The sequence below is a fragment of the Rhinolophus hipposideros genome (genome assembly GCF_964194185.1).
Source record: "Rhinolophus hipposideros genome assembly, chromosome: 22".
Lineage (NCBI taxonomy): Eukaryota > Metazoa > Chordata > Mammalia > Chiroptera > Rhinolophidae > Rhinolophus > Rhinolophus hipposideros.
This window is the reverse complement of record NC_138068.1, coordinates 15,325,249-15,351,352: the sequence shown is the minus strand read 5'-3', so window position 1 is coordinate 15,351,352 and position 26,104 is coordinate 15,325,249. Positions and strand designations below refer to the sequence as shown.

Sequence of the window (26,104 nt, the reverse complement as noted above, 5' to 3'; positions counted from 1 at the left end):
CTCAGGCCCCTATGACCCACCCGACAGGCCTGCACGTCTCCCTAGCTCCCGCTGAAGGCATTCACCAGGGCCTTGGCAGCCCCTGTCTCTTTGCTGGCCTGGAAAGTTTGGGATCTGTGAATGGAAAAGCCTGGATCAGAGCTGCAGTGGGAATGGGGTAAGGGGCGTGGGTAGGAGCAGTGTCGTTGAATTTTCCTGCTCTGGCTCCTCTCGGCGAGCCAGGAAGAGGCTTAAAACCTCAGCAGTCGTGCTAGGCCTGGCCCCTCTCAGATCCTGCTCTCCTCCGACTCACACCTGAGGAGTGGCCACAGGGGCCATCACTCACACTTTAGAAGTCCCTGAGGATTCTCAGGGAACACACATGTGCTAGGGACGGGAAAGGGTGAGGCCCAAGTGTCATCCTGAGGGGATGGTACCACAGGCTCACACAAACAAACAAGGACCAGAGTCAAGTGGCCTAACGATCAGACTAAGGTGACTTTGCAAAGCTGCTTCTGTCCCGTCTCCCACCTGAGGTTGGCCATTGCCCAGGCTCGCCCCCACATAGGACTGCGGCACCTTCCTGGACACCCTCTCCCTGGGGGGACAGTTCACCGCTCTGGGGGCTGCCAGCTGCCAGCATTGCTCTGACCTGAACTCCTGAGCCTTTCCTAGTGTCCCGCTTCTGGGAGAGGGCTGAACATCCCAGTGCGGAGCAGGATAACCACCTCCTTTCAAATGCATCCTGATTCTGTCTTCTCACCTGTCACCTGCTGGTTGTAGCAGGAGCCTGCCAATGCCCATGGCTCTGCAACTACACAAGTAGCAAACGTGTTCTGAGCACTAGATTCATCCTGCAGACAGGTATTTGTCTGCCCAGTGGTGTTTTTCTTTTTTAATTTGAATTTATTGCATACATTCAAAAATCGGGATTTTTACATAAGTACCTGAATTTGCATCCTGTTGAAAAAAATATCGGGGCGTCAGGAAACACAGAGTGCACATTCCTGCACGGCCTACTTGGCTGTAGCTGGTCCCAGCTGTCCCTTTTAGTCTGGGCAACAAGTTTCTAGTTTCCATGGTCCCCACCACTTCTTAAGTGTCTTAAATCTGGCCCAAGACACTCATGTATGTCAGCTGCCTCACCTAGTAAGCATGTGATTTGACAAACACTGCTACACACCACGTTTCCCCGAAAATAAGACCTAGCTGGAAAATAAGCCCTCGCATGATTTTTCAGGATGACATCCCCTGAACATAAGCCCTAATGGCGTCTTTTGGAACAAAAATTAATAAAAAACCTGGTCTTATTTTGGGGGAAACACGGTACTAAGAAAAGGGCCCATGAGCAACCGCGGCCTGCTCAGATGGTGACCAACCCATTTCTTAGTTCCGTTTGGGTACGGCCATTCAGGCAGAGACAAATGCCCACAGCTCTCCACTTTTCCCATCACTATGAAAAACACCCAGAGCTGCTCTCTTCACCTAACAGTGATCCCCAAAAAGGATGGAGGTGAGTGTGGCTTCCCGTGCTCTTGGTAAACCCTCAGCACATCTTTAAAAATCCTTTCCACAATGTTTTCCACTAGGGTTGACTCTCGCATCTTCCCGTCCTGAAAATGGCAGCACTTCCTCCCGCCTGTCTCCCACATGTCTGCCATCCCCCACGACTTCTCCGAGACCCAAAGCTGCTCCATCAATGCTGCTCTTGCTCCCTGTGCATAATCCACACTGGCCACTGGAGACCTGAATGCAGAACAGCAACCCATTCAAGTCGCAAGTCCCTCTGCCTGGTGTTGAGTCACAGAGAAGAACATCTAGCAGATTTAGTGGTTCCGTGGGACAGTCCTGTCCCCCAGACTCGGAGGTCCCCAACAGCAGGGTGGTGTCTGATCTGTCTCCCTGAGCACAGCATAGCTTGACACACAGGAGACTGGAAGTCCCCAGGTAGTGTCCAAGAACTCAGTACCTTTGGGAGGCCATGGGTTGAGGCGTGATCGTGTGCCCGCTGCCCTTAAATGTGGTGCGGGAAGATGTGAGATGGGAACTTACTTCTCCCTGCATAGACTTGGTTCCAGCTGCTTTGTCCTGTCTTCCTCTGAATTCTGTTTCCAGGGTGTGGCCGCCTGTCAGCCTGGGCCAGGGCTGCTGCTTCCTTGCACTCAGCTGGTCTTCCCGTTGCCTGAGCTCCAGGTGGGGCCTGGCCAATGTCCACTCATCCTCCAGGACCATTTCCTGGGAGACCTCTCTTCGCCCATGTGCAGGTAAGGAGCCCACAGCCCCTGACCAAAGACTGTCTCGCTGGCCCCTTCCCAAAGGCCTGGGCAGTTTTGCCTTCTGGTCCTTAAACCCATATCGTCTCATTCTGCCTGTGTCTTCCTGACTCTCCTCCTGCCTGTTTTGGAGTCCTCTCTAACATTTTCATCTTCTCTCTCACTGGTGGCTTCAAATCTGTCCTCTGGCTCCCTTCTTTGTCACCCCAAACCGGATGTAGTATAAAGAGGAGAGGGCCAGGCAGGGCAGGGCAGCTCGGACTTGCCCTCCAAAGTGAAAGTATGCCCTGCGGGTCTGGAGGCGACCAACAAGTGTGCCCGGCGCCCAGTTCGTCCTTGAAGTCTGTTTTATCTTAAAAGTAGATGTCACTCCTACATACTAGTCTATGATTCATATTTATACAAAACCATGTTTCAGTTAATGTAACCATATTTTAAATGACTCTGTGAAGGACCAGACAGTAAATATTTTAGGCTTTGCAGGCCATGTGGTTCTATGACATATGCAGCTGCGGCTGTGGTGTGAAAGCAGTCACATACAATACAAAAAGGAATGGGTGTGGCTGTGCTCCAATCAACTTTCGTTCATGGTCTCTGAAATTTGAATTTGGTATGATTTTCATGTGTCATGAAATACTATGCTTCTTTTGATTTTTCCATTATTTAAAAACGTAACGTCCATTCTTGGCTTGTAGGCTGTAGAAAGAAGGGCCACGGGCCGTGTTTGCCCACTCCACTCTAAGAAGACAGTGTACTGGGACAGCACTTTGGGGAGCAGACCCACCTCTAAATTCTTTTTTTTTTTTTTTTTTTTTTTAATTTTATTGGGGAAGGGGAACAGTGTGTTCTTCCAGGCCTTTATTCCAAGTCAAGTTGTTGTTCCCTCAATCCTAGTTGTAGAGGGCGCAGCCCAGCTCCAGGTCCACCTGCCGTTGCCAGTTGCAGGGGGCGCAGCCCACCATCCCCTGCAGGAGTCGAACCAGCAACCTTGCGGTTGAGAGGACACGCTCCAACCAACTGAGCCATCCGGTAGCTCAGCGGCAGCTCAGCTCAAGGTGCTGTGTTCACTCCAGGAATTGAACTGGCAACGTTGTGGTTGAGAGCCCACTGGCCCATGTGGGAATCGAACCGGCAGCCTTCTGAGTCAGCAGCATGGAGCTCCAACCGCCTGAGCCACCAGGCCGGCCCCCCACCTCTAAATTCTTGTTCTTCCAGTCACTGTGCCACTGAAGGCAGGTGACAACCTACCTGAGCCTCATCCTCATTTGGAGAAGACGTTCTGGAATGAGCTCATGCATTGGGAAGCCAGGCACAGTAAGCAGGAGAGAGGGCACCCAGGGTGGAGGGTCACAGCCAGGGCCTCTCTCCTGACAGCTCCTGTCGGGCCCAGGACAGTGGTAGTGGGTGAGACATCCTAGCGCGACAGGTGAGCAGTTTTCACACCAGTTTTCTGGTCCTGCTTCCATGATGCAAACCTGAAATTAGGCTCTGGCCTGAAGAGATGATCAGCGAGGCTCATTCACATCATTTGCAATTTGCCTCTCTTTTCAGTCCCAGAGGATTTCTCCTGCTCCCCCTGCCCTCAGGCCCTCCTAGCTGAGCAGTTACGCATCCCTCCCCACCCCCAAACCTTCCTTCTTTTCCAACTTCCAAGATTGGAAGCTCCTTCTCATATGGCCCCTTGGACCTTGGCTGGTAAATCCTGACACCAAGACCATTCCTGGGCTTGCACAGCAGGTTAGGAAGGAAATACCTTCTCCCCTGGGCACTGTAGAAAGAAGGGCCACGGGCGGTGTTTGCCCACTCCACTCTAAGAAGACAGCCTCAGGGCTGGGAGCTGGAGCCCCTCCCATTGTCATCACTCTATTCCTGCTATTTTTTTGAAGCTGCACCTGAGGGGAAGCCTGCCCCAGGCTTCAAGACTAGATGCTTATTCTGACTCTGCTATTGGTCAGTTTACGGCTCTGGAATTTTTCTGAACCCCCAAATCTCAGCTCCACCACTTACCACCTGGGTGATTGGGTAAGTCACTTAGCCTCTGGGCCTCAGTTGTCTCATCTGCAAAATGGGGATAACCTCAGTTATTGTGGGGATTAAGGACATGGCCACAGAGCATTTAGGACAAACCACACTTGAAATATTACTACATTTGAGTAATCAGATTACCAGAAATGCAGGATGCCTAGAAAACTTTTTTTTATTATAGTTATATACCAAATATCACATGGATATACTTATACCAAGAAAATTCGTTTATCTGAAATTCAAGTTTAACTAGGGCTCATTCCCCTCCCCACCCCAAATCTGGCAACCCTACACTGAGGGAGCCTCCCGCCTCCCTGCTCCCCAGCCCTTAGTTCACTAAGACCTGGGGACAGTCAGGCCAGAAGGCCTGTTTCTTGTGGTACATTGACTCCAATCCCAGATTCACTCTGTACTTGCCTTGGGGCTTGGAGCAAGATCTTCCTTAGGCTTGATTTGATTACCTTATCTTTCCAGCGGTCTGGTAATCCACGGCTACTCCAAAGGAATTGATACCCAGTTCTCAAATATAACAAGCACAACTTTAAACATCTGACATTGATCTTTTCCGTCAGCCCCACAACCCTATGGGTAGGTACAAGTTGTAAGTTATAATCCCTGTTCTGCAAATGAGCAAACTGAGGCTTGTGGGAGGTAGGGATGTTGCTCCCCTCACCCCCAGGGAAGCCATCCTTCTTCCCAGGCTCCTCCACTCCTTTCCTTGCTCCTCCCCATTCTAGTTCTCACCTTCGTCCTCCATGCTTTGAGCTGGGGCTGGGCCAGAGTTCAGACAACAGGATGGTCTCTAGGGTACCTAATTCACTCACCACCACCCTAGGTCATTTCCAAGTTGATCTCATGGAACACCTACCTTGTAGGAGTCACTACCGCAATCAGCCCTCATTTCCATCTTACCCCACAGATACCCCGTCGAGTTTGGAACACGAGGGTGACCACAAAGTTGGCCAGTCAGCAGCATGCGCCGCACGTCCTGAGGAGCTGCCCTCTGGCCCCTGTACCTCAGAGACTGGCTTTTCAGGAGCCGGCCAACAGCCAGGGGGCGGGCAACTGGGCTGTGTGAAGTCCCCCACTGACCCCCTCCACTGCTGACCCAACAAAGAGATCCTTTCGTGATTTCCAGGCCAAATGTACAGTAATTCTTGGCTTAACAATAATTCTTGCTCAAGAAACCATTTTAAAGAACTTGGTGTCAATGAATTAAGCCTCAAGTTTTCCAGAGGGTGTGACCCGACTGTTGGGTTCTCCCCAGTGCCAATTTTTCTGAGCGTAACTCAGTCAGATCTGCTTTCTGAGGTGGAGGGGTCCCAGACAAGTATCACAAAGGCTGGAGTGTTCCAACCTCGGGCCGGTGGGACCAAGGGGTCCACCCCCAGCTCTGCTCTCTGTGATTGATGAGATAGCTTTGCAGCCTTCCGTTGACTTTAGGCAGACTGGATGCCAGCGTCCTTCTGCACCCAGCAATCAAGACACTCTGAGGACAAATGAGGTCACTTATGGCAAACACACACAAAACACTGGCTTAATGTACTAGGGCTACCTACACTCCTTTGCCTTCATCCAAGGAGGTAGCATTTACTGGGGCTTTGAGGTCAAGAGTGAAACCAAGACTTTCCTACTTACTCTGCACAAATTATTCCTCTATGCAGGAGGCGGGCTCTCCAAGTCTTGATGAGAGCTCTCCAAAGCCTGTAATACATCCAAAAGCTGTAGCAGAGAACTCGAGGGCTTTATCGAAAAATACCCCACCCATCCTCCAGGCTATTCATCCACCATCTATTGGTACCTACTAGGGACCCAGTAATGAAGAGGGGGACATCTGCTGCTCTCAGTCCTACGGCGACTTCAGCACTGTCCTGCCAGCCTCACTGATAATTTCTGACACAGCCCTTCTGGGGTCTGAGCAGCGATGCTTCCCAAAGCTAAGGACCCGAAGCTCTGAACAGGTCTTAAGGATGTCGGATCCAGAGGCACCTGTTTTACGGACCTGCTCCAACCCACAGAAGTCTAGTTGCCCTCTGCTGTCCCAGGTGTGTGACTGGAGGTGGACTTCTGGAATGGGCTTAGGGACGAGGCTCTGAGTCTGGGAAGCTGTGCTGCATTCCCTTTTATGGCACCTGCTTTAACCAGGTGCTCTGGTAGGTCGAGAGACAGGTCCAGTCAACCGTTCTGAATGAATAGTTAACAAGCCCCCAATGGGTGCACCTAAGAAAGACTGGATTCCTGTGTGCAGATGATTCATTCAGAAAATGCCCAGGCTGCAACAGACATCCAAGTGCCACTGACGTCCTCACGTACAAATGTGACTTTTCAGTTTTTTGTTTTTTGTTTTTCAATCCAGGATCAAGACCACAGACAATTTATTATGTAAGACATGGGGTGAAGAACGATCAGGGGAAGTGATGGCTGTGAGTGACATGGAATTCGATGAAAAGGCTCAAGTTTGCTGAAGAGAGTTTAAATTTGGCTTTTGCTCTTGGAAACGTCAAAATAATCATTAAGAAGCACTTATGCCTTACAGAGCAAATAATCCACAAAGTGTCATTTTCATTCGCAAACAGGGACACAATAGCAGTCCAATAGAAGCCTAAACACCCAGAGAGTTAACATACAGGTTCGATAAGCTATAACAAGAGATTTAACATGCTGGTGGGTTTTTAAATCATATCCATATTGAACCCTGTGACCTACTGGAGGTTCTAAGTGGAACCTGGGGAAAGCAGCTTTTCCATACAAAACAACAATGACGACGACAAAGAAAACCCAGGCTCTGCTGGATGTCTATAATACTCATTTGCAGTAAGGCTTTCAAGATACATGAATTTTTATAGCATTTGTATTTTAAGGATTTAGGGCAAATACATCTTTTTTTTCTACTCGATAAAAAGAAAATTAGTACTTAAAAGGTTCAAAAATATATCGATTGAGTGATTTTTTTTTTACATAAATAAATTATATTGATTTTTAGGATTTAACAGCTGAAAAAACCCTTTCTGCTTCCACTGGAGGCAAAACTGAACAAAATGTTAGTTAAATAGAGAGAGCAGCATTTCTAAGAAATCTGTTGTCAGCATTACAGACCATCTATGCTACAAAGATGTCATTAAATAGGATTTGTTCAATTACTGGATTCTTTCTTCTCATATGATCAGTTATAGAATTTCTGATTTATCTCTCTGATTCATAAAACGGGGACTCCACTTTTTTGACAATACATCTGATTGATTTTTTTTTTCAGTTACGATTTAACAGACTTCTTTGAGATGCTCATTTTAACATTTACATAATTTATAATCCCAAATGTATAAAAGACAATGACAAAAGCATCATAAATAAATAATGCAAACTGAAATAGTTATGTCAAACGTTTGGACCTTCTGATAAATTAGCAAAACTTTAACAGAAAAAGTAAAAAATACAGTAAATTGTGACAACAAAAATGTGAAACTGGTACTAGTAACACTTCTAACGTGTCCAACGGTCCTGCACAGCCCTGTGCCCCCGGAGTACTGAACCATGAGCTTATTTCAAGTCTCAGAGTATGAACTGTCAGGAACGAGTAAGATCACCAGAAGGAATGGAACACGAGTGGGAAGGCCAAAAAAAAATGGGCTGAAGTGCCACTCGGGCAGGTTCTTCCCCGCTCGGGAAGCTGAGGGAGAAGGGAGCAATAGGTTAACTTACAACAGTCTCGACTAACGATGATTTGGAATCGGGGTCCAACTGGAAAATATAAGCCGAATGGAGAAAAAAAACAGAGAGAAGGAAAAAAAAACTTTTCACAGTTGTGTTATAAAAGGTGGCATACATGTTTTGACAACCTCAAATAACTTTGACAAAAGGACCTAGTGTAAAAGTGTTGAGTGACTCTTTTCTTGCAGGCTCCAGAAAGAGCTCGATTCTTGGTGAAGGAAAGCACAAAATAAAAACCCACCAAGGCCCCGGGAGTGGCTAGAGCAATTCTTAAGAGAATGAGGTGAGCGGAATGCTCGTTGTGTGCTTGTGAGGCGTGCAGATCCACGAGGGTGAGCCCCTCGTCCACTCGTCGCCGGCAACAACTCGAGGTGTGTAAAGCTTTCTCGTACCGAGAATCATCTTCTAACTTGGGAGAGAGAGAATACCTACGTAGAAAATAATGCCTAGTCAGTATTCTTGCTGCAAGTGTCTGAAAAACCATGAAGGGGGAAGTTATATTACTACAAGTAAGGTTTTTGTTTTATAAAGAAATGAATATATGCATTTTCAACCATTAGTTATATACTTCTGTCTATACTACTCATTTAGTAATTATGATAAAATAGGGACATACTTTAACTAAAAAAGATGCACCAGCACTTCCTTTTTCTGTGCTTTTTGGTTCCCGTTACATTCTTCCCATTCAACAAAGCTCATGGAAAAAAAGAGCTACTCTACGTCTGCTCTTCGGCCCTTCAATGGTAAATCCCTAGACAGCTTTCTTATGCCATTTTTCCTCCTCAAATAAGTGGGAAACTTGGAAGAGAAGGGGGTAGGGCGTGTCACCAAGTACTGTATTAACTACGACTGCTGGAATGAACAACTGGATAACAGAACGAGAAATCTGTGCCTCCTCGAGTAGGTCGACACTTAGCTAATGAAGTGGCAAGACCCTGCAACTATCGACATCTGTTACCATAGTTCTCAGACAGGAAACTAGGGAAGGGATATTACTTATGGAAAGAAACACAGGTTCTTATGAAGGTGAAGTGAGGGAAGTAACAAACCTTTATGGGATAAGAAACTTACAAGTCACATCATTTCTTAAATGAAAAAGTTCTAATTGGTGTCACTGTTGGAGTCTTTGAGGCCCCCGTCCAGTGCCGCATGTTCTCTATCTGAGGGCACAGGTGCCCTGGGCTCGGGGCAGTTCTCATCACTGCCGGGCTCCCTTTCTGACCCAGGAGCAGGCTCCGGGTTGGGGTTCGGGTTGTCCCCTTTTGTTTTCTTCTTCTTCCTCTTCTGGTTCTCCAGCGCTGCTATTTCAGAGTGTCTGGCGTGCTGCATGGCTGGCAGAGCCATGCCCATGCCAGGGGAGAGAAACATAGATGGGTAAATGAGTCCGGGAGACACTCCTGGGATGAGAAATGGGTTAAAAGCCACAGGACTACTTGTAGTTATTGCAGGTTCGGACTGGTCAGAATATGGACTAGGACCAGGCTTGTCTTCAGCTAAAGTGTCTGTTTTGACATCATGGCTACTTGGCTTGTCTTCTGCAGTCTTTTCGGTCACTGAAGTACCACTTTTCGTTGTGCTTGACAGAGGCGCTGGAGCAGTCGAAGTGCAGGTAGTTGCCATGGGGGCATTGAGGAGTCCCCCAACACCAAACATCTGGGGCACGGCGGCCATTCCCGGCAGCATCATGGGCAGCATGCTCAAGGTGCTTTTGACCTCTTCACCTGTGGGCATTGTGGCAAAGCCGGCCGGGAACCCCACCAGCCCCGTGAGGGGGATGCCTGGCATATTTCTCATGTTCTGAAGTCCTACCAGGTCCATCCCAGCAATCAGTCCATTCATGAACAGTGGCCCCATTCCAGAGGGAGAGTCCGCCACAATGGCGGGAGCTTTCAGGAGCTCGCTCCGAGGCCTCCTCCCCCTCCTGCGAGGACCCGCATCGCGAAGAACGGGCTCAGTCAGGGTGTGATTGAACTTGTTTTCTGGGAGAAAGCCCTGACAAAGGACAAAGAAACACAAAATGCTGAAGGTTACGGGATGGCAGGCCATCAGCCAGGGGTCCTGCCCTGGCCGCCCTGTCCCAGCTCCTCGAAGGACGCCTCCTGCCCACCCGCCCGGAGTGACAGCTCTAACTGCACCTAAAGGTTTCTCCCTCAGAGGCCGAGAGCCTGTCGCCACCGATAGAGCCTCCAACATGCTATCGTGCGAAGGTGTGTCCAGCCTGTGGAGAAGCTGCCAGAGTGCTGGGAACGGGAGACCAGAGCTAAAGACGCCCAGGTCTTAGGCAAGATTCTTAAAAAACCTGACTGAGGTGTGATAATTGACATAACATTTTATCGGGTTTGGCTATACAATGTAAAAAACATATGGAACGCTTCACGAATTTGCGAGTCATTCTTGTGTAGGGGTCATGTAACCTCTGAATCGTTCCAACTTTAGTATTCGAGTATTCGTACTGCTGAAGCGAGCAGTTAAGACTTGTGGCTGCAATCCCTTGACCAGATCCCAACATCTGTCTTTCTCGTGACACGGGAAGGTTTTCAACTGCAGCCATGAAGCAGAGTAGGTAAGACAGGGTTTGGGAGCAGCAAACCTGACTTTCCACCCTGACTCTGTAACCCCCTAGCTGTGGGACTCGGGCCGAGTCAGTTAACGTCAGAACTGGTGAGAAAGGACGACATCTGTCTGGCAGGGATACTGAAAGTGAAGTGTTTAATACATTACCTGACCCACAGGAAGAAGTCCCACTGAAGGGACACTATTAAAACTCCCCTCCGGATCATGAGCTCCTGGAGGGCAAGGAGTCTGACACGCCTACGTGTTTGTTGAGGAAATGAAAGTATTCTTGAATATCATTGGGGAAATGCATCAAAAATAAGTGATGATCCGGTTTCCCTCGAGGGAGACCATCTACTTTTCCTGTTTAGAGGTTGGCTCTCCAGTTTTCTTCCTCAGTGGAGCATTAGAATTAAGCATTTCTGTTCTGTGTGTAATGACCTGACTGACGGTAGCTGAGACGTGCAGCTGCACGTGCAGAGCACAGCTCACCTGGCACCACACATCTGAACACTTCACCACGACACATCTGAATGACCGAGCACAGAGCAGCTCAGAGGAGAGACTCCTGCTTTAATGTATCAGTGAGTGGCAGGCAGCGTGGTGGTTAGAAAGCGTCCTCCTGGGAGTGCTTGCTGTCGCCACACACTCCTTCCTGTGACTGGCTCAGGGGCTCCGCGGGGGGCAAGGAGGATGCAGCGAGAGCCTGCTCTCCTGGAGCTCAGTGTGGTTGCAGAGAGAATTAAACCAACCAGTGCAATTATGATGTATCTAACTCTGCTTGTGCTTCAAAAATGGCAAGAATAATCCCCATATAAAGAAAGGTTTTCCCCACAGAAAGGAGGGGACATTTCTTTCAGGCCTCAGTGTCTGAAACGCCCCCAGGCCCCCACCTCACTGCTATTGTTTAGCTTATCAAGGTGATGCATGTCCATGCACCAAGATAATTCTGCCTCTGTTGTGAAGCAGCCTCAGCCTTTTGGTACAGAGGAGCACAAAGAAAAAGCCGTTTGCGGGTGGGTCCCTGGGGAGCCATCACCCTTTCCGAGCCACACTGAAGGGAAGCAGCTCTAACTGGCCCGGCTTCTCCTCCCTGCGGTTCTGTCACAAAGCTGGTGTTCTTCTACCACCTTCTCTGATCAGAGCAATGGTGAGGCTACAAACATTCAGAGCAGCCTCGGGGGATCTGTGGCCTGGCCTCTGGGATGCTGGAGGAGCCCACGCTTCTCTCTGGCTGCTTCTGCTGCCTTTTCAGGATTCTCAGGCATCTGTGTAAACACCTTCCCTTCCTGCAAGTCTGGAGTGAGTAGGGAGCAGGAATTGGCAAGAAGCAGCTGAGACGCCACCAGCCCACAGCCTCCTGCGTCCGAGGCTCAGAGGCAGGGACCCACTCCTCAGGAAAGCACACTCGGAGCAAGAAAGAAAGTACAGGGCTCACCAAGAGACACAAGAAGAGCCAGATAAACCCTTTTATTAGGGCCACGAGTCCTAGAGAATGTGGAGAAAGAAGTCAGGGAAGCTAAGGCTGTTTAAGGGCTGAGACTCGCAACCAGGCATGAAAGCAGTTAAGAAACCTCTTTTCACCCTTCCCAAGGACGCCTACTTTGAACTTGAATGCAGTTGTTCTGGCGTTTCCATTTCGTCCACTACCTCTGTTCTCCCTTAACTGTTATGCCAAATCCTTAGAAAACCCAACAGATCTTTGCTTACGGGGCAGTCGTGGAGACGGGGATCATGGGTGACACTGGTTCAGGTTCTCAGGGAGCTGTGAGTACACACGTGTTGTGGTGGGCTCCCAAGGGAGAACAGCAGAGGCTCTGGTGCCCAGGGCAGTGGGGACTGTCAGCGGCAGGGGGAATGCTGTCAGCGGTGCTCATGAAGGGGGTGGTGGTAACAGGAAGAGGAGCAGGAGTGACCGTGCCATCGAGTAAGCACTTAGCCACGTCAGGCACTGCGTTACTGCAAGTCACCACCACACCGATCTGCAGACTCACTATCATCACAGCCATTTTACAGGGAGTTACAGATTCAGACACGTGCAGAACTCACATTTGAATGTTTCCAAGTCCCCAGAAATAATGTCGTTTTTGAAGGCTTACATTTGTTTCCCAAAGGATGTTAACGAAAAACCAGGTCACCATAGGCAAAAAGCATTGTGATGGTCAACTCTGTTTGCCTGAGGAGAAAACTCTTCTCAAAAGAGCAGAAGAGGGAGAAATCTCTGATACTCTCATGTTTAGTCCTCCTCCTTTCTTACAAATTGAGAGGGGCAGGGATTTGCGCCGGGGGCACAGGTGGCCAGGCCCGTGGCCCCAGCCTCGGGCTCTTTGCATGTACCACACCACACCTGCCTTTTGTTCTCACACGTGACCAGCCACCTGTGATCTGCGTGGCTGGATTGTCCCAGAGTGTGCAGGGCAACTGCTCACTCCTCACTCTGGTTCTCGGGATAATTCCTTGGGGAGCAATTCCTGCCTGGTTCCTGTTTCTCAACCAGATAGGTAGTAGGCCTTGATGGATTGGGGCGAGGCTAAAGCATAATTTCTCACCAGTCTATTTGAGCCCATTAAGGAAAATCGCCTCATTCTGGACTATACCACTCAGTCTCGGGCCCCTGTTGGGTATACCACCTCAGCCCAGGGCCCTGGCCAGGCCAACCACAGCTCGACCACAAAGCTTTCCAAGCCCTCCTTCCAGCAGCCCACCCACAGCAAGAGCCAGGGAAAGGTGCTGGGGGGCGGGGGGTGGGGATGAGCAGTCTTCTTCCTTTATACCCACAAATGTCCCTCATAACTCTGTGGTGGGAGGGCATGTTCGATCTTAGAAGTCTTTCTGTTGGGAAGAAAACAAACCCAGAGCTTGATGAATAATGCCTCCACCTTATTTCCAAACAACTTTCTATAAATCCGACGTTCTTGAACATACTTTATTTTGAGCTCATCGGGGCATCAGGACTGGACACCGCACTTCAGACAACCTGCATCCTGCGGGACCTGTGGTCTCTCTGGCCCTGCCCACTGAGTTCAAGTTGCACTCCTCAGGCATCAGGATATCCAAAAATATCCCTTTCCTGCCCTTGTTGGGAGCCACTGAAGCAGAGAGAATGCTGAGCCCTTTCAGAACTGGGAACTTGCCAAGAAGGCACAGGCTGGCTGCCTTCTCCCCTTCAGCCTGGGAGAGCAGCAGCAAGGGCCCTAGGCGTGAAGAGAACAGTTCTTCATCTACAGCAAAGCAAGAGGTGTGCTGGCAGAGGAAGTCGGCTCTCACCACTTCCTGTGGGAGGTGGGAGGGAGTTGCTCTAGCCACCCAGCTGCTGCCCACCCTTGTCAGATGCCCCTCCCAGCAGCTCTGAGACCACACACAGCGGCCAACTCGGGCTTTGGCAGCTCTCCCTCCTGGTAATTATACCCTGGGAGCAAACCTGCTTCCTCTTCCAGGGGAGGCCTGGGGAGAGGGCAAGGAGAGCAAGGAAAAGGACAGGCAGACATTAAGCAACCCTGGAGGCAAAGTTGCTTTTCCAGATGATTACATGGGCATTCCAACCCGATAAGGACATCTTTCTTCATTAATGCCTGGTAGCATTTATTCCAAAGCTTGTGAATACTAACTCTAAAACTTAACTCCTGGGCAAAGGTGGAGAAGAAGGTAGTAACTGAAATGTCCCTATTCCTCCCAGGAAGGTTAGTAGGTTGACTGACAGACAGCCACTGAGTGGCAAGAGACCTAACAACCAAATGCAGTACGTGGATCCTAACTGAAAAACATCCTAAAAACACAACAAAACAAAACAAAACAAAAACTAGCTCTAAAAAACATTTTTGGGACAACTGGGGAAATCTGAATGTGGACTTGATAGTAGATATTATTAATATTCACACGTGCGATAATGTAATGGTTCTATGGAAAAACACGAAACGCACGCTGAAGTCTTTAGGGGTGATGTGTCATGTCTGTAATTTACTTTCAAATGGCTCAGTAAGAAACGAACAAAAAACTATACACACACGTTTGTCTATAATGTAAAACAAATGTAACTTACACATATGAAACACAAGAAGTGTGCATGTGTGCATACATACATTGAATGAGCTACCACTCTGCACTGTGCCTTCTGAGAGGCGAAGCCCCGGCCTACTGCAGCGTGTGTGAGGCCGCGTCTGTGGCCGCAGCTGAGCCATGGCACACAGAACAGAAGGGGCAGAAAGAAGGAAGAGGTTCCTGGTGGGATCTGAGTCTGTTTCCAGAAGAAGAGTTGGGGTCTCTATGGGAGACAGTACAGCACACCTAGAGGGCTCCTGTCCCCGGAGGAGCCTGGGGAGACATGGTTACACAGTCGAGAAGGGCTCTCCCGGAGCCAAGCAGAGCGTTGCTGTCAGGGCCGTGCCGGCTCTGCCTGGTAGGGAAGGCCCAGCTGCCGTGATGAGTGGACGTCACGGATGACTGGTCGTCTAACCAAGTGGATGAGCCCTTCCTGTTCTCGCCTTCCGGCGGGAAAAGGACCTCCGAGGCAGGGGCTGTGTTTATTTAACGAAGGAGGGAAAGTGCATCTCTGGTAAGAGGCTGACTCGCAAGAACAGCTTAGAAATGGGTTTTCTGGCAAGGGGTCAGTGTCTGTGGGGACTTCTGCACATTAATTTCCAGAGAACATGAGGGAAATTGTTAGATGTGCAGAAAGACATGAGAAAGCCAAGGGGGAAACCACACGGTTTTTCTGACAAGTCTTTAAACCAAGAGCTCAGAGCCTGCAACAAAGCAAGAGATGGAGGTCTCTACGGGCTGATGCCGAGTGCAAAGACAAGAGCAAAAGTGGGATGGCGCATGAGGGGTTGAGAAAGACAGACGGGACAAAACCCGAAGAGGAAACCAGGTCGTAGAATACAGTGGGTCTCAGCAAAGGGGTAGGGGGAATACTTTCTGAGAATAAAGAGTTGGAGGGGGCAGCTTTCCCAATGTGATAAACCTTCAATAAGCCGCCCTCCCCACCAGGACTGGGCCAGGCCTCGCTCCCACAGTGGCTGCAGTGGATGGAGATGGGAGAGCAACTCTGTAGAGCTGCTAGAAAAAAGAGTAATCAGCCAGGTGACAAAATCAGTAACAAGTTCCTTGAGAACATTAAATAAAAACTTCCTTCCTCATGAGGAGGAGGAGGAGGAGGAGGAGAAGGAGGAAATGACTAGGGTGGGTGGTCTTTTGGAGCAAAGAAGAGAAATCACATCCAGGCAGTTTCACTAAAAGGGAACTCATACCCCAGGACAAGCCGCAGCTGGCAGAGCACTAGCGAGAAGGCATTCAGGAAAGCCTACGAGTTCAGGGGGCGACCCAGGAGAGCAGAGTCCCATGCAGAGCCTCAGAAGCTCCCCATTTGGGCAGAACGCACTTTCAGGAGGTTAAAAACATATTTATGTATAATTTGCCCAAGCTCAACACATCTTCAGGTTGAAATGTGATTACTGCCCCCTAGAGGTTATGAATTTTCTATTCCAAATGTACTCATCTGTAAACTATAATTAACCCCTACTTGTTATAACAGAAGTATTTTGCAGATGACTTTGAAGTCTCTTCCAGGCTCATGATTCTGTAATAGGAAAAGAGCTCTGTTTGGACTCAGCTGTTTTCCATTGCTAGTGAGGATGGGCTAGGAGGAAATGTCTTAAATGGTAGCCAGAAAAGCTGAGATTAGAAAATGAAAATTTCCAATAATGAAGTTTGTTAAACACTGGCAACAGACTCCTGATGAGGTGAGGTAGCTTTCCCCTGAACTCAACACAAAGGGGGGGAAAATATCAAGCTTTTGGGAATGGTTTAAGTACAAACAAACCAGAAGTTCTTGAGGTTAGGTTGAAAGCAAATGACTACAGGAAGTCATACGGCTGCTCAAGACGCCCCAGCCCCACTTATCACCACCTAAAACTTCCCATGATGGCCACTCGTCCTCCTGGAAACGTCTGGGAAACCCACTTCCCAGTGGACTTTCCTCTCGAGTACAAGGCTGGGCTCCACAGGGACACGTCCCTCTTCCTTACCCTCAGTCCTGGCTCCTTGGGGACAGCAGGAACCCTCTCTTCTGTGCTCAGGGAATTGACATCTAATTTTCCAGGTTCCTTACAGCGTGGTCTCCTCTGCTTTGGTTTGTCTGAAAAATTCTAGGAGGCAAATGGAAACCGACATTACAAAACATTCTGGCACTGATTCTTCTGATAAGGGTAGTGCTTTTCAGCTGGTTTTGCTCTTCCCTCATTCATGGCCCTCTGACATGATCTGGTCAGGTTATGCCGAAGGAAATAGCCACCTGCCTCTCACCTACGCGCTCTCCTTGAAGCAACAGCATTTCTGTAGCAGCTGGAAAACACACTGTGTGGGCTTCCTGAGCCTCCCGACGGGAACTCTGGGCTGACCCAGCACTTTCTCAGCGCACTGCTTAATCCCTAGCCTTTTCTTCATCACTTTCTCTCTTTTCCTTCCACTGGAACCCACCCGGCGGGCTCTGTTGTTAGATTATGTGTTTCTGTGAGTACATTCCCCTCCTTTTCTTGTGAGCTCTCGACCTCCATTTTGCATTAGCTAGATGTACCCAGGACAGAGATGGCGGTGGGCAGACGAGCAAATGAGGAAAGAAAGCCAAGAAAGGCATCTGAGCTCAGCAGCCCTCTCCTACCGATTTCTAATCGGAAGGACTTAGGACAAAGGCAGTAAGAGGGCTTGAGGGAAAGTCCCAACGCAGTCAACTGTACAACTAAGAATAGACATCCCTGCCAGCAAAGAGCTAATGTGTTAACTTGAAAACACATAGGGATATTGTGATGAAGTGGCAGTGTTGATGCAACCTTAAGATTTCTCTGTGAGCCTATGACATTGTAGGTAATTCTGGGGGAAAAGGGGGCTGAGTTTAGGCCAGTTCTGTCCTCCTAAGATTTCACATGTCTATTTCTTGGCACAGTGTTCTGACATGGGCTGTAATTTTTTTTTTTTTTTTAAACTTTCAAATGATGTTCTCAGTTGATAGAATTCTCCCAACTTCCCGGCCTTCCTGAACACGTTCTGTGTCAAAAAATGGCAGCAAGTTAGCAGGAAGTAAACAGCAGTCTCAGGTAGCCCCAACAATCACTTACTGCTCCAAAGGCAGGAACTTCTAAGGAGTAGTCGGCCTGCTGCCTCAGCCAGTCAAGCAGACTCTTGCTAGGAATAGCCTTAGCCTGGCTGCCGGCTGCTGAAGTGGGCTCGGGGGCCGAAGGGGCTGGCACTGGCCCTTCAGGTTGGGAGGTGCCCAGGGGGGCCTGCCCTGGGTCTTCATGGACTTCCTGGACGAAGGGAAAACAAGGACGTGCAGTTAATCACGACAGAATGAAAACTAGTTTCTAGAAGGAAAACACCTCAGGTGTTCTTTGAATCTTCCTGTCTACTTGCAGCTGCAGAGGACTCTGCTTGAGGAAGAATTCCACACACGCCAGTGGCCCACACAGAAGCTCTGCGTGTGCTGGGTGTTCCCCCGACCTGAGTGCTCCTCTCCCCTTCCTGTCTACTCGGCAGACTTGAACGCCATCATATCTACTCAGGTCTGGTGTCACCTCCGTTGTCACTGACAGCCCCAGGCAACACTGGCCACCCCATGTCGGGTTCCCCATAGCACTCTTCACAGGTTTTTCATTGAACAAAAAATGCCTCACTGCAATTGACTTACCTATTTCCCTCTACAGTTTGAATGCCTGTCTTACTCGTCTCCGTGATCCCAAACCCTATAACCAGGCCTGCTGTTGAAGTACATTGTCAATGCTAAATAAGTGTTTGTGTAACCCATTAAAAAAAAATACCCTGAGGCCAAGGAAAAATTTTTATCAGTCATTTCAATGGAATTCTATGATCATTACAGAGAAGCTATGGCTTCAGACCTCTGAAAAATGAGACAAACCTTCTTAAATCCTGCAGAATCAGGCAGGGCAAGAACCGGCCACGTCAGCTTCCCAAATTATACATAAAGTCTAAGAGGAAGACATATCCCAAGCAATACAGCCTAGTCCTAAAGCTCTCAAGTTCTAGAGAACAAAATCCTTGGTTTGGTTCCCTGATTTGCACTTACTAGCTGGACTATCTTCGGCATCTTATTTAATGCTTGTAAGCCTCAGTTTCCTCATCTATAAAATGGGAATAACAAGGACACCTTCACAGGGTCGTGGTGAGGCTCACACAGGACAATCACATAAAAGCCAAAACACAGTGCCTGGCACACATAAGCACTCAACAAATACTGGTCATTACTATTCCTTTTAAAACAAGAAACGTGAAATGTGATTCCTGTTTTAGAGCTCAAATATCAGTCAGTGTGAAAAACCAAAAAAAAAAAAAAAGTCAGCGGTCTTTGACACCTGAAGCAAAGTCTAAGGGGATTTCTCTTGGCTGGTGCACCTTTTCTGTTGTTATAATGATGTCCTCTGAGTTTAGAATGTCATAGTGTGACCTTGATGAATCCTCACAGCACCCTCTGCAGCAGATGCTGTGCCCCCTCCCACCCCCCCACCTTCCAGGAGCACAGGGAGGCTCCGTGGCGTGCCCAGTGCCACCCAGCAGAGCCAGGATCAACATTCCGAAGTCCTGGCTCCTGTTGCTCCGCCCAAACCCCAGCTGCTGGAAAGCCTGCTGACCCTGTCACAAAATCACGTGTTGCTTGGCTCCTTCAGTCACCAGGGGCTCCTCCAAAACAATGGAGGATTTCGGTCGTGTCTATTAGAAATGGCAAGACCTCCTGTCATTTTTCCAGACTGCACGCCAAGTAGGGCCCTTCATGGGTTAATATTACCTATACTTCTAGAAAAGATTGAGGGCAACTTATAACGAGAACATAATGAAAACATAACGAAAATAAGTAGGACAATTGAAATAGGGATAGAAGTTCCACAAACCAAAAAATTGTGTGACTGAGGAAGAGGTGTTTGTTGCTCCATGCAGAAAGGTCAATATTTTTACTTAATGGCCTCATATACCCACCAAGATTCCTGCCTGAAGTGTTTGATCCTTCAAAAAGATGAGGTCCATCCCTCCTTCCACATGTTTCCGTCTCCCTCTCCGCCTCCTCGTGGCAGCGTCATCTCTTCTCAGGCTTCCGTTCACGATCTGCCCGGTCACCGGATGGATCAGGCCAGCTTGTAGAATCCCAGACAAGTCCATGCCAAGGGCTCCTTGAAGTGAACTGATGGCCCCAATCTTAGGGGTGCTGGCACTCACTGGGAAAGGGGATGTAGCTCCTGGGGACCCCTCAGATGTGCAGGAGAGGTCTATCGCTGACTCCCCATGCCAGCCATTGAGGACGATGGGAGGGTGCCCATGGGTGGCAGAGAACTGTTCCAGGCTCCGAGCCTTTGTATCCCTCTCCACCTCGAACTCGTAAGGACGCCTGTGCTTCTGTTCATCCTTTGTGAATACGGGAGCCAAGAAGCTGTCCTGTGAACACACACGTGGCAAGAGAGGTTGGAAAGCCACTTCTGTGGCTGAATGCCAGCTCTTTCTCCAGTCCTGACTTCCTTGGGCCGAGTATGACTTCTAATCATCTTCTTACAAGTTCTTCTAACTCAGGCCTTCTCAAACTTTAGTACCCCATCAGCTTGACAGCTTGTTAAAAATGCAGATTCTACTTCAGTGGGCCTGAGATTCTGCATTTCTAACAGATTTCCACACGCTATGTAAGATGCTGTTCCACAAACTACACTTAAGAATTGTAAGATTATAATTTAGGGAATCTCAAGGTCAGCTGTACATCAGAATCAATTTGGAAGTTAAAAAAACAAAATTCCAATACTCAGTCCACACCCCAGACCCCTTCAATCAAAATCAACAGCTTTTTAAGATCCCTAGTGGATTCCAATGTCCAGTCAAGTTGAGGGTCAGTGTGTTAACAACGTATCTCAATTAATCTTGACTTTCAAGTTGGAGTTTATACAACTCATTCCTGCTTTGATTTCCCTGATTTCTATCAGCTGCCATCATTCTCTCAGCCCGCCAACTGTGGAACATACGGTCCCTTTTTGCCTCCCTTTCCTTATATATTAATCAGTCATCAACTTATGGCTGCCAACTCCTCCCCTCTCTTATCCACTCTGCCACTAACCTAGTCGAGAACCTTATCCCTTCATCAGATGCCCACTTGGCCCCCCAGCTTTTGAGGCACTCTTCTTTCCTGACTCTCCTCTCCCACGAACCTGCATACCACTCCAACAACACCCTGCTTTCATCATGCAGTTCCCTGCTCTAAAATGTTGAACAGCTCTCTGCCCTGTACAGGATAAAATCCCAATTCCTCAACTAACACTAATGGCACTACCAAAAAAACCCCCCAAAACCAACCAGTCCTATCCATACAGTAAATATTTGTTGGAATGAATGACTCAGATGAGAAGAACCAAGTGTCCCCCATCCTGTGTTCCATGGTCAGCACCACTGTCACGGCCTCACCTTCTGGATCTGGGCCGCCAGCGCTGCTCCACTGCTGAAGCCGTGCTCCGATGCGTCTGGCTCCGAGAGGCTGCTCCGAGAACCAGCACTGCTGGCCAACACAGGGGTGGGCAGTGTGCCCGAGGGCTCGTACTGCTGGCTGGAGGGCCACTTCCCCTCTAACACCACGTGGCAGATGTTATCGAGGCGGTTGATTATCACCCGGTCCTATAAAATAAGGACAAAAGCTCGGAGGGATATGTACCAAGTTACCCAAACTCACAAAGTCCCTTGACATCAAGGGTCTAGTTTTCTAACCAGAAGCAGCCGACAGAAAAGAGCACATTCAAATGTACTACTTTTATAAGCCTTAAGATAAATTTCCGTAGTGTGGACAATGAAAATGAAAGCCACAGTGCTATAAATGTGAAGACAATGGACACGCCTGTCCATTGTGCATATAGCTTTAACGTTCAAAGGTTACAATACTAATACCTTTTAAAGATAGTAAACATTTCTCTGAAACGTTACTCAGAAATACTCTGAAAAGTGAAAATAAAAGATTCAAATCTGAGACTGGTTTGGGTGAAGAATGAAAGCTCCGGGAGGTACCTTTGGCCACTCAGAGAAGGAATAAAGGGTTTTCTCCTGGAGCAGCTGAGCAATGGTGGGGGCGCGGGGCTCCTGCAGCTCATCCCCAAGGTCTCCCGCGACGCCCGGGGGTGAGCTCTTGCTCTCCTCCTCAGAGTATTTCCCTGGATACTCTGGGAAGAAAGGTTAAAAAAATGAAATAAAATACTTGAGAGACAGTTGTGATATGAAAGGTCAGGACATCTGATTTCCGTGCTAATTCATTTTAAATCGAGTATTAATTACCATACCTTCTATTTCCAGAACAACCACAACAGTTAATCCATAAAGGTGGATCCTGCTCTAGGGCCACCAACACAAGTCATCCGGTAAGAGTTTGCATCCACACCCCACAAAAACAATTATGGGGAGCACCACTGAAAGGTTCAGTCTGGAGCTGATGGGGAGCACCACTGAAAGATTGTCTAGACCCGAGGGGGAGCACCACTGAAAGGTTCAGTCTAGACCCGATGGGGAGCACCAATGAAAGGTTCAGTCTGGAGACGATGGGGAGCACCAATGAAAGATTGTCTAGACCCGAGGGGGAGCACCACTGAAAGGTTCAGTCTAGACCCGAGGGGGAGCACCACTGAAAGGTTTTAAGCAGAGGAGTTGGATTTAAGTTTTCAGAAAAAGCAAAACGCTGTGTGAGAGACAACCCTGGAAAAGGAGCCAGGAGATCTGGGGGCTGGCACTGAGCTGTGCCAATTACTGCTCCCTCAGCTGTAGATTTCTAATCTCAGACACAGAGAGGGCCTCCCTGCCCTCCCTCCTCCACATCGCATATGTGTGGGGGATCCCTTCAGAGGTGATTTTAAAAGCACTGCTGCAAGGGATACCTATCCACAAGTATGTGCAAACTCTCCAAAGCTTATCAAGTTCACTGCCACCTTCCATCCCAACTTGGCAGGGCTGACACTGCCACCAAACGACATCAGGGAAAGATCAGTTCTTTTCTGAACCACACTCTTCTACAGCCTGTACTCATCTGACTTGTACTCCTGTACTCTGGGTTTCCAAGAACTGATTGTTTGGTCATGTTTCTCTACTCCAGGGTTCAAAAAGCAAAGCGGGTTTTATAATTCAGCACACGGCAGCCGTCCTTCACGGCCTGGGGTGAGGACGACGAGGGGCAGGGCAGTAGGCGGGCTCCTTCTGGGTCAGCTGGTGTTACAAGCTACCCTCAGCTCAGCTTCTCTGTTCTTATCCTAGCTCGTGTGTACAGTTTAATTTGGGTTCCGAAGACTTCCCAAGAAGTCTTGTCATCACAACGACTAAAACCAAAGGTTAGGTAATCATTGTATTTATATCCCTGCAAAGCAAATAAAAACCTCAGGGTCATCTAGATTCTTAACATTTTAAAATTCCTTCTAACTTGAATCTTTATGTAAGATTTCCCTGTTGATAAAAAGATCAAATCTATTTGTATTTCTGTTGAGTTACCTGTAATTTTATTTTAATTTCTCTTGAGTTACTACAAGGAATCGAAACCAAATGCACCAACATTAATTACATCACAGGGTTTTGACAATAACGTGAATAAATGGTGCTAACTTTGTTCACCTTAATAAAGATCACATTTATTCATGTTTTTGTGGGATTCCTGAGAAATCACACCTATGTCACGTTGCAGGATTCTGAGGTTCCCTGGGTTCTGCTGTTGTACTCCGAGTTTGAAGCGCTTTATCTAGTGGAAGAACAAATTACTTCCCCTCGACGCCATCCATCGTATAAAAAGCACACAGTGCCTGCCCCAGTCACACCAATGCAGCAAAGGTGCAATGATTGTCTACAATCCTCCTCAATTTTCTGGAATGACCAGAGTTAAGCGACTCTGGCTCGTTTTCAGACAAGGGCCTGGGATCTTTGGTTTGAAACACACGCTGTGTAGGCAGGTCCATTTCAGAAGCCATGAAACTCTTAGAACTTCCCCTCCCACTCCCACTCTGTCACGTAAGAACTGGCTTACCCAAAATGCAAGATCCCACATACTGTACCTTGACTATGGCAGTTTCCATCTCTATCATAATCATCTTTACTTTCAAAATCCGTGTCTTCTGACTTGAGCTCATTTCCTTCTGGAGGATATGTAGGGAAACCTTTTTTCCCTTCTGTACTTTCTTTCCAAGGTTCTCTTAAAAGTTCATGCTTTACTTGAAACGGATCTGAGGGAATAGCAGTGAGCTCACCCTCCAGTGTGATGTTGTTAGTTTTGCTTTTGTACAGGTCTGGGTTGTAACCCTTGGGCTTCTCCACTTCAAACTCATCCTTGTCGAGGCCACGCGCCCACCTCTCCGTGTGTTTGCAGTGGCACGGACAGACTGCCTGAGGAAAAGCCCCCTGCAGCCTGGGGTTCTGGCTCCCAGCCTCCAGGCTGCCTCCCCTGCTTCCATCGACATGGAGGCCTCGGCGCTGTGCCCTTGGGGTATTAGCAGCGGGCTCGGTCAGAGGCAAACCCTGCGGCGTTCCCCTCACGCCTGCTGCCACGTCCAAGCTTTCCTCCTCAGCTTCCTCCTCTTCCTCGTCCTCATCACTGTGGTTCTGACTCAAAATCAAATGACTTTCTAACCTTTTGTTTTCTAATAAGTCAATCAACTGCTGCTCTGATGACAGGTTTCTTTTGGCGTCACAGACACTAAGATTACACATATCTACAAACCCACTTTCATTTCCTTGATCCAAGGAAGCAGCAGCCAAGCACGTGGCTTCTAACTGCCCGATGCTGTCAGGTCTCTGCCCTGCCTCACTGCAGCACAGGTCCCCTTCCTTTGGAAGAGACATCAACAAATGTTTTCCATTTTTGATGTTCATTTGGGCTACTCCTGCTTCTAAACTATCCATAAGTGAGGGGCCGGTAGCTATTTGTGCCTCGGGGCCGCCAGGCTGGCAGTGCCCATCTTTGCTTGCTGAGATGGCAACGGCGTCTCTACTGGATTCTGGATTGGTCCTTGGGCTCTCTGGAAAAGAGCCTGGCTCTCGGCTGAGTCTCTTCCTCCCATATATCATGTTCTCCAAGGACTCAGGCAGCAGACTTTCATCATGGGTGATGGAAATGACATCCTGCACTTTAGAAATAAAGTTTTCACAAGTCATATCAGATAAGCTGCCCCCAGGTGGGCCGAGATGATCATCTCTACCTTCTATTTTCCCGAGATTCTCAGGTTCATTTTCAAGGGCCTCTGAAGTCCTGCTCATTTGAGTATATGCAAGAGATTCATATAGTTTGGAGTTGGTCTGGTAAAGGCAACAGAGGCTTTCTGGTGCCTGGGTGTCAGGTCTTTTATGCTGGGCATAGTTTCTATAGGCGTCCAGGAAGGACAGCTGGGGGTCAGTCATGACGTGGTAATCGGTGCGGTTGAGCCCGTGTTTGGCGGTACCGATGAGCAGGTCACGATCATGCTTCCCACACTCCCACCACACTGGGAGGTACAGGCTGGGCCTGCACAGCTGGAGGCGTTCGTGCAGCTGCGGACACCTCAGCACCTGCTCTCGGACCTTCCGTAACAGTTCAATGCGGTACAAAGTTCTTGCAGCCCGTTCCTCAGTGATGGGTTCAATGTAGATGGTGGGATCTGGGGGACCTGCAAGGCAAACACAGAGCGATCACTTCAGGTAGCCCTCGGGTGCTCGCCGCCCACCTGAGTGCCTGCTCTTTGCTCTTACGGTTTAGTTCCCTGGTTCCTCAGCACAGCAATCTCAGGTGTGTGTGTCCCTGCTAAAATGAAAAGCTAGAAGAGAATGCAAGGTGTTTATGAAACAAGGACAGACCAATGAGGGTAAAAGGAGAGCATGAGAACTTCAGTTCTGGAAATAATATGAGTTCCCATTCAATAAGCATGCACTGTTTGCCCTGTACGCTGGGAGTGTCATACAGGATATTTAGTTCTCAGAAAAATTCTATGATATGCCAACATCGTCCTTGGTTTACAGATGAGGAAACAGGTTCAGATAAGCTAACTCGCTCAAGATGGCAGAACCAGGATTCAATTCCAGGTCCTGTCAGTGTGGCTCCAAGGTCCAGATTTTTCCAATCTATCCCGCTCCCTGGCTTGAATGAAAACACCCTACCCATGCCGGGTAGGCTCAATGTATGTGTCAGCTTTCCTAAAATATTGAAATATGGTCCATAGCAAGTTTATCTATAAGTCTGAGGCTGAAGAGGGTCTCAGAGAAAGCTGCTGCAAATAATTCCAACTGGGAAGAAATTTCTCAGAAAAAGTCTCTATCGTATCAGGGGATGTTTAAATGACAGCCACTTCCTTTCCACAGCTATAAGTCAACACATGAGAACAAAGAGTTATTAAGGTTTAATGTAAGGAAGCTACAAAGTTTAGAATAAGATAAATCTATGAGACTTAATGTTTCTATGAGGTTTTAATCTGAATTTCAGTTTTTGCTGGAGTTACATCGTTTTGCGAGAAAGATTTTATGAGGGTGAATCTAATGTGAAGTTCATCAATTTGTGAAAAACCTCTTGTCTCTACCTGAACTCTTCAGGTAGACTCCACTTTTCTAAT

General features: G+C 48.4%; 1 protein-coding gene across 3 annotated transcripts in view; it reads right to left on the bottom strand.

Annotated features, from left to right (window-relative positions):
- Nucleotides 1–6,637: 6,637 nt before the first annotated feature.
- CHD6 (chromodomain helicase DNA binding protein 6) overlaps nucleotides 6,638–26,104 on the bottom strand; it is a 181,936-nt gene continuing 162,469 nt past the window's right edge. For 2 of the 3 annotated variants that reach the window (XM_081034142.1, XM_081034143.1), the window contains exons 31-37: nucleotides 23,585–25,168; nucleotides 21,570–21,721; nucleotides 20,979–21,185; nucleotides 19,518–19,970; nucleotides 17,648–17,836; nucleotides 16,562–16,681; nucleotides 6,638–9,977 (exon numbers count right to left, since the gene is read on the bottom strand). In XM_081034142.1, coding sequence (XP_080890268.1) covers nucleotides 9,087–9,977; nucleotides 16,562–16,681; nucleotides 17,648–17,836; nucleotides 19,518–19,970; nucleotides 20,979–21,185; nucleotides 21,570–21,721; nucleotides 23,585–25,168 — 3,596 coding nt within the window. In that variant the 3' untranslated portion in view covers nucleotides 6,638–9,086. The remainder of the gene's footprint in view (nucleotides 9,978–16,561; nucleotides 16,682–17,647; nucleotides 17,837–19,517; nucleotides 19,971–20,978; nucleotides 21,186–21,569; nucleotides 21,722–23,584; nucleotides 25,169–26,104) is intronic. The other variant, XM_081034144.1, reaches the window with a different exon arrangement.